Raw genomic sequence first — 9,081 nt, forward strand, 5'->3', positions numbered from 1 at the left:
ATCTAGCAATCATGAGGAAATTCACACAAGAAAGAAATTGGAATGGAGTGATGTATTCCATCCATCAATATAGGCTCAAATCTCACAAGGTTAAATTTCTATTATCAAAGAATCAAACTTTAATTTTTCAAATCAACTTACAAAACTAAAAATGCACAAATGATTTACACTTCATGATGTTCAACCAATCAACAAAAATGATGCACCTTTCTAAATCCATACATCTATAAATCCAAAGAAAAAAATAAGAAAATTTTTTCATTCTATTTTCTATTACAAAACAACAAAACAGCAAAACAACAAAAACAGAAAACAAAGACAAAAAATAAAATAGAAACAAAAAATAGAAAACAGAAACAGAAAATAGAATACAGAATATAGAATACAGAATATAGAACACAGAATATAGAATACAAAATACAGAATACAGAATACAAAATACAGAAACAGAATACAAAATACAAAAACAGAATATAGAATACAGAAAATAGCAAATTTTTTTTTAAATGCAAACAACTCCCCCCACACTTGAAACACACATTGTCCTCAATGAAACAAATAATGCAATCAATAAAGACAATTGCAAATTATAGAAAAGGGGTAGAACTCCCTCAAGGTCCAAGAGTTGGCTCTTCTAATGAAATGTCCTCCACATCTTTGTCCTCCAACTTTGGACTTTGATGAAATTCCTTAAGTTGATGCCCATTCACTTTGAAGGTTTTGCCAGTAACTTCAATTTTAATTTCTACTGCATCATGGGAAAACACATTAGTAATAACAAAAGGACCATCCCACCTTGATCTAAGTTTAGTGGCAATGAGCTTTAGGCGAGAATTGAACAATAATACTTGTTGGCCCACTTTAAACTCCTTTCTCAAAAGATGACTATCATGAAAGCGCTTGACTTTTTCTTTATAAATCTTGGAGTTTTCATAGGCTTCTAACCGAAGCTCCTCAAGTTGTTGCAATTGAAGCTTCCTTTGCATACTAGCTTGGTCAAATGCCAAGTTACAATTCTTCACCGCCCAATATGCTCTATGCTCAACCTCAACAGGTAGATGACATGCTTTACCAAACACAATCCTATAAGGAGACATCCCAATAGGTGTCCGGTAAGCTGTCCTATGTGCCCACAGAGCATCCTCCAAAAGCTTGCTCCAATCCTTCCTATTAGGGTGCACTATTTTCTGCAAAATTTACTTGATTTCGTTGTTAAAAACTTCAGCTTGCCCATTAGTTTGAGGATGATAAGTTGTAGACACTCTATGCACCACCCCATACTTATGAAGCAAAGCCTACATGCTCCTATTACAGAAATGGCTCCCCATATCACTGATGATGGGTTTAGGCACACCAAACCTGCAAAAAATATTGGATCTAACAAAATCCACAACAACTTTAGAATCATTAGTTTTGGTGGCCTTAGCCTCCACCCATTTCGAAACATAATCAACAGCTAGTAAAATATAAGTGTAACCAAAAGATACAGGAAATAGACCCATAAAATCAATACCCCAAACATCAAAAACATCACAGAATATGATAGGATCTTGGGGCATCTCATGCCTGCATGTAATGGCCATCCCTGCTCTCTCACACTATTCACAAGTGCTGAATATCTGATGTGCATCTCTAAAAATGGTGGGCCAATAAAACCCACTATCCAACACCTTCCTAGTTGTCCTGTATGAACCATAATGTCCTCTAATAGGTGAAGCATGACAAAATTGAAGCACAGACTGGATCTCATGATCTGGAATACACCTGCAGATCACCTGGTCACTACAAAATCTTCACAAATAAGGGTCATCCCAAACCTAATATTTAGCTTCACTTTTTAGTTTAGCTATCTGTGATCTAGATAAATCTAGGGGAAGAACACCTGCAACCAAATAATTTACAATGTCAGCAAACCAAGGAGCAATATCATTTAAGTGCATCAACTGCTCATCAGGAAAATCATCTCTAATAGGCAGGGGATCAACACTCCCCTCTCAATCCTGCTCAAATGGTCTGCTAACAAATTCTCTGCACGACTTTTGTCTCTGATCTCAATATCAAATTCCTGAAGAAGAAGCATCTAGCTGATCAATCTGGGTTTAGCATCAGGCTTCTTCAATACAATAGCTAGAAGCTCCTTCTCAGTGGTGGTGTAATTGACTTGAGCTGCATCCAATGTGCGAGAGGCATAAGCAATGACATGCGAAAGCCTCCCAACTCGCTGAGCTAAAACAGCTCCAAGGGCAAAGTTGGATGCATCGCACATGAGCTCAAATGGAAGCTCCCAATCAGGCGGCTGTACAATAGGTGTGGTGGTAAGCCGCTTCTTCAACTCCTTAAAGGCTAGTTGGCAAGGCTGATCAAAAATGAACTCCACCTCTTTCTGTAGAAGCTTGGACAATGGCAGTGCAATCTTTCTGAAGTCTTGGATGAACCTCCTGTAAAAACCTGCATGTCCAAGAAAAGAACGTACTTGATGGCATCCTTACTTGCATGAACTTGAGATGATGAGCAAGGAGGAGGACGCCTTCTCCAAGGATCAAGTTCTTCAAAGGTGGACCAAGGTTTTAGGGTGGATGATGATGGAATGGACGAAAATGAAGGTTGGGTAGAAGGTGTTTGAGGAAATGCTTGAGAATGGTACTCTAGGGTTGGCTCACTTCATGATGATGAAGGCCACTTCTAGGGTTGTTTCTCTCAAGGTGGAGATGGTAGGGTTTGGCCGAAAATAGCCAAGGGTGACTAAGGAAAGATATAAAGGCACTAAAGGCTCTCTTTATATTCAATATCCAAAGTATTTACAAGTGGTGGGGTGTTGGGTATTTATAGGAGGGGGGGCATCTAGGGTTGCATTTGGAGTAGGCAAATGCATTCCAAATGAAATGCAAATGAACCCTAGATGCAACTTGGTGGCCAAGGATGGAATCTATGGGTTTAGATTGGCTATATCTAGGTGCATGATAAGACCATGCAACCTTTGCCCTCCACTTGGGCCTAAGCCTTTCTAACACCAAAAATAGGTCCAAGGTCACCAAAAAATGCGTCACCTCCTAAAGTTAAACCCTAGCCCAAAATTAAAACCCTAATCATCTAGAACACCCCATAATACAAGGGTAAAATGGGAAATACAAAAGAAAATAAATTCTAAGTCCTAAACACCCCAAAATACAAGGGTAAAATTGGAAATACAAGAAAATAAATTCTATGACTAAAATACCCCAAAATACAAGGGTAAAATAGAAAATAAAATAAATTCTAAAAAAAAACTTAGGAGCTAAGGTCCAAAAATGGCCTCACTATCCCATTCCTCTTGCCTCCTTTAGTATATCACCTCTTGGTCTTCTCGGCCTTAGTGTTATTCCATCATTCCCTTCCTCTTGAAAAGGATTTGACCTCAAATCAAGAGGTTCTTCATGGTAGACGTCACGACCAACAAAAACATAAAAGTAAGCATGAGAGGTAATAGTATACGATATAGATGGAAAGTGCATCCTAAGAGGAGTGCCACTAAAAATGCTAAAAAGATTTTCTAAACTAAAAAGACTAGACTCCCTAATGCTAAGGATAGGATCCTCCCCATGATGAAGTCTAGGTGTATAACCAAAACCTAAAAAGGTAAAAAGACTAAAACTATAGCACACTAATGTATTAGTCCTAAAAACTAAAATATCTTGTTGGAAATGCCCAATGTAATGTCCTAGGTATGTATTGGAAAATAAAGAAAACTTAACTAAAAAATTACCTAAACAACTTAGTATTGCATAATTTGTTAGATACATAGGAAAGAAAGGTGTTAAGAGGAGTTTAGAAAACTCATATAATCTAAGTTTGTCTTGTAGAGAAGTATCCAAGTTAAGTTCAAATAAATTTGAACTTCCCTCAAGAGCAAAAATAGAAAATAGGACACCATGAGATGTATCCAACAAATCATACAAATCTAAAGTTGGGTGCTTTATGAGGACAACTAAAGTAGAAAGAGTCTTAAAGAAAGAAGGCTTATCTTCCTTGGGCGCCACCAAGGAAGTAGCACAAGAAGTGGGACTAAGTGAAGTCCACTTCTTCTTCACTAAATCTTGAAGTTGAGATTCTTTTTCTTTAAAAAGGATTTTTTTTTGAATCTCCACTTCATGACTAGTGGCAACGTGAGAGAAAGAGTTAAGGTCTTGATGAATAAAGAGAGTTTCTTTTAAATCATTTTCAATGGACAAGTGACTCTCTTCAAGCATAAGCCCTTTGGAGGAAACATTATCCTCCTTACTCTTCTCTAAGAGTGTTGGTTGTGTTTCATTTTCTAACCACTCTTGAACTTTCTTTATACTTTTATTTATTTTTTCTTTCTTTTCTCTTTTCTTTTCTTTTTCTTTTCTTTCAAGTTCTTCCTCTCTTTTTGTATTTTCTTCCTCATGCATACTCCTAGGAACTCTAACTTCTTTGTCTTTTTGATATCTAGGTGGAACAATCCTAGGGTGGGATCCACGAGTTTCTACCAACTTTGTAAGTAAATTTCTTATTTCCTTATTATTCTTTTCAAACTCTTTTTCTTTTCTTCTCAACTCTTCCTCTCTTTTTATATTTTCCTCTTCTTTTTTTCTTAGGTACTCTTTGAGTTGCCTAATTTCATCCCTAACACTAGACCTAGTACTACAAGAATTATGACCATGGATACTAGAATGATCACTCATCTTTGATCAAGAAAAGGTTTTCACAAATTGTTTTCAAAAAGGTTTGAAAAAGGTTTTCACAAAGAATGAGTGATAAAAGGGTTTTCACAAAAGGTTTTCAAGATGCAAGATTGGTATGAAAAGGCCTAAGTATACAAATTGAACTATCAAGGGAGGTGGACTACTAAGAATCACTTAAAAACCAAGCCTTTTCAAGTAAAAATTACTAAGCCTTTTCACACTTTTCTCACAAAACAAATTTTTTTTTGCACAAAAGTTAAGTGTGTGTGTTGTGCACGCCCCCTAGTAGGAAAATGAAGCCTTCTAAACGAAACAAATAAACAAAGTAAAGTCCTAGGCAAATATACTACCAAAGCTTTAAAGCATGCAAAGGAAAGACTTAAAGCATATGCTAGTCGGTTTCCTAGGTGAAGGTTTTCAAATCACCTTCAAACTACACGAAATTACTACCAAAAAAAAATGAAGAGGTTTAAAATGGCCAATTACAACCCAAAATGGAAGAAAGCAAAGGCCAAATACAAGAAGGCCAAAAATAAAACAAGAACGAAACAAGTAAGAAAAAGAAATTGTTGAATCTCCAAGTCTTCAAATCTCCACCCCTTCACAATGAACACCCAAGGTTAGCCTTTCAATGGTGTTTGCACTCTTTGATTTGGTGTGATCCTCCAAAGTTCCTTGAACTTAAATCGGACAGCCCCTCCACTCAATCCACCAAGAAAGTGTGTGGTGTTTAAAAGCTTTCCTCACCTAGGTCATGAAGTGAGCCAACCCTAGAGTACCATTCTCAATCATTTCCTCAAACACCTTCTACCCAACCTTCATTTTCGTCCATTCCATCATCATCCTCCCTAAAACCTTGGTCCACCTTTGAAGAACTTGATCCTTGGAGAAGGCGTCCTCCTCCTTGCTCATCATCTCAAGTTCATGCAAGTAAGGATGCCATCAGTACTTCTCGCATAGAAGCGGGGTAAGGTAACGAAGCAATGATATCTATCTTAGCCTTATCAACCTCAATGCCTCTATTAGAGACTAGGTGACCCAAAACTATACCATGTGTGACCATAAAATGACATTTTTCAAAATTTAACACAAGGTTAGTTTGGATACACCTATCTAATACCCTAGATAGACTATCTAGGCATGCATCAAATGAAGAACCATAAACTGTAAAATCATCCAAAACACCTCCATGAAACTCTCCAATAGATCAGAAAATATACTTCCCATACACCTCTGAAAGGTGGCCGGAGCGTTGCATAGACCAAATGGCATCCTAGTGTAAGCAAATGTGCTAAATGGACAGGTGAATGTGGTCTTGTGTTGGCCCTCTGGTGCAATATGAATCTGCATGTACCCTAAAAATCCATCCAAGAAGCAATAGTGTGATTTACCTGCCAACCTCTCCAACACCTGATCGATGAATGGAAGAGGGAAGTGGTCCTTGCGAGTTGCCTGATTAAGTCTTCTATAGTCCACACAAACTCGCCAACTATTTTGAACTCTGGTTGGAACCAACTCAGCATCCTGGTTCCTCACCACAGTCATCCTAGTCTTCTTGGGAACCACCTGCACAGGACTAACCCACTTGCTATTAGAAATAGGATAAATTATACCTACTGCCAATAACTTTGTGACCTCTTTCTTCACCACATCTAAAATAGTAGGATTGAGTCTTCTCTGTGGATGCCTCACAGGTCGAAACTCATCCTCCAGTAGAATCCGATGCATGCATATGGCAGGACTAATCCCAGGAAAGTCAGCAAGAGTCCAACCAATGGCTTTCCTGTGGTCTCTCAAAACCTGCAACAGTCTCTCCTCTTGATCAGATTCAAGAATGCTAGCTATAATGACAGGAAGCCCTTGATTATCCTCTAAATAAGCATACTTCAAATGTGCAGGTAAAGGCTTTAACTCTACTAATGGTGTCTGCACAGTGGATTGTGTTGAGCTTAGGAGAGCTTGAAGCTTAAAGAGTTTTGATGATCACGACATGAGAACAACAACTTGGAGCACAAAAACAAAGTTAAAGAAGAGTCAAGAAAATGCTATGAAATGGAGCTATGTAATAGAACCTAGGAAATAAATTGTTTTGAATGTGTTTTTATATTGTGTGTGCTTAGTATGCTATGTGCATAAGCAAATTCTTATCTAAACTAAGTAGAGTGTATATGATGATGAATTAAGAAGATTGGAAACTTATTTTAAGGTATAAAATGAAGTTTTAAAGACTAACTCAAAATAATAGATTATCTTTAAATATAATCGATTATTTCAGCTGATAGACTAAATAAAATGCCTCGCTGTAATAATCGATTATTTGCCAAAATAATCGATTATCCCAGGAGTAATCTGGAATAATCAATTATCCAACAAAATAATCGATTATATTGTTCTTGGTTGATTTCCAGAAAATCTGAAGAAAAAAATAATCGATTATTCTTTAAAATAATCGATTATCTGGTCTGAGATTTTTATAAATAGTTTGAACTTTGAGAAACTTATGACAAGAGTAAGAACTGATAATCAAATTGAGAAAAACGTTTTTGTAGAGTCTTTGTGACATCTTGGAGAGTTTTCTTTGTGAAATCCAAGAGTGAAAATGTTTGTAAAAAGTTTTGTTAGAAGATCATCATCATCATATTCTTGAAAGGGGAAGATAAAGATTTGTTCAAGAATTCCAGGTGAATTCGTTCCTTTTATTCTGTGTGAATACTTGTAAATCTTGAGAAGGGTTTCTCAAGTGGTAAGGTTTCTTGTAGTGGGTTTCTACAAGGAGTGCTTTCTTGGGGTCAAGAAAGTGGTTATCTTTTAGTGTTGAAGTATATGCATGTGTGTGTGCTTGTAAACCTTCTTGCTTAAAGATAATGGAGCAAATCTTAATCAGTTGTTGATTAAGGACTGGATGTAGGTCACATGTGTGTCGCCACCCGCCGAAACGGACATTGGCATTCGTGACTATGGTCGGACTCTTTTTAAGTTTGAAAAGTGTGGATTGTTAGAACGACTTATTCTCAAACTGAGACCTCATCGAACTAACAATTTTTTTAAATGATTCTCACCAATCCATGTTAATCCCAAACGGGACCCTCCATGGATTAGTGGTTTTCGCAAAAAGAAGGGTTCTTGGAGTCGCCACCAATATTTTACTCAAAACATTGGAAAAAGATATAAGGCAATTGATTTTCACAAATCAACTTTGGCCATTACAACCAGAGTCGGGTAAGGGAGTCGGTTACGTGCGAGGAAGGTGTTAGCACCCCACAACGCCCCTATCGGGTTCCCTATGACGGATTATTTCATAAATAACAGCGTAAAATTACTACATTACCCCTATTTATTATAAACGATTATAAATGGAATATTTACATGATGAAAGCTCTAAACATGCAATGCAACAATCAGAAAGCGGTAAAAGAAAGGATTTGGAGAAGAAACCTTCGAAGCGGGCTTTTATATATGTCAAAACAGCGTTAGGAGGCTTTTTGGCTCTCCTTCCCACTACACGTCCGCTCGCTCCTTTCCCTAAAGATAATTTTTACTATGGAAATCAAAGAGATTTCCCTTCGACTTGTTCGAATCTCAAGCTAATGGCTCATGACTCAAGAACTTCGTCGGATCGGCTCTCGGAGAGACTTCTAGGGCAGAGAATAGCTCAAAAACCCAAGAATACTCAGCACGAGGGTCCAGAAGTGTGAAAAAAAGTGTGGAAGGACGTGCCAATGACGTCCTATTTATAGGATTGAGGCGCAATACGGCCTGGGAGGTCAATACAGCCCGTATTGAGTTTTTGAACTGCAATACGGCCGTATTGGTTTCAGTATGGCCGTATTGTAGTTCAAAAGACTCAATACAGCCGTACTGAACCTCTAGGAGGGCGTATTGAGCTCCAATCCTCACACACCCTTATTCTAAGCTACTCTAAGACTCCTAGACCTACAAAGAATCATCCTAGGGTCATCCAGGAGTCCTTCCGGCTGACTTTCCTTTGGTCTTTGAGAGTCTTTGAGCTTTATTTCCGACCCGGACAATTTTAGGGGTCTACAGCTGCCCCCCCTTTACTTAGTCAAACGGCTTTTTGGTGTACCGGTTGACAAGTAAAGGAGTTGACCCAATTGTCCGGGGAGTAAGCCATCCTTCCGACTTGTAGTGTGTTCCGGTGGGAAAATTGTTGAGTGGCCTCTCCAGGTTGAGTATTAGTCGTCACCTCTCCAGGCTCGTGCATACCTCGGTGTTTCTGACAACCTCGGTAGCGTGAGTTTGCCCTCTCCAGGGTCTGCATGCCTCCGTGTTTCTGACGACGTTGGCAGCTGCATACCTCCGTGTTTCTGACGACGGGGTAGCTGAGTATTAGTCGTCGCCTCTCCAGGCTCGTGCATACCTCAGTGTTTCTGACAACCTC

General features: G+C 38.3%; 1 protein-coding gene across 1 annotated transcript; it reads right to left on the bottom strand.

Moving 5' to 3' along the window:
* Positions 1 to 611: 611 nt before the first annotated feature.
* Positions 612 to 1,583, bottom strand: LOC109817423 (uncharacterized). The gene is made up of 2 exons (XM_020382661.2): positions 1,383 to 1,583; positions 612 to 1,187 (listed from the first exon to the last, which is right to left on the bottom strand). Exons 1-2 carry the CDS (start codon positions 1,581 to 1,583, stop codon positions 612 to 614), a joined length of 777 nt encoding a protein of 258 aa, XP_020238250.2.
* Positions 1,584 to 9,081: the final 7,498 nt, after the last annotated feature.

This window comes from Cajanus cajan, chromosome 1 (assembly GCF_000230855.2).
Source record: "Cajanus cajan strain Asha chromosome 1, NIPB_CcT2T_4, whole genome shotgun sequence".
Lineage (NCBI taxonomy): Eukaryota > Viridiplantae > Streptophyta > Magnoliopsida > Fabales > Fabaceae > Cajanus > Cajanus cajan.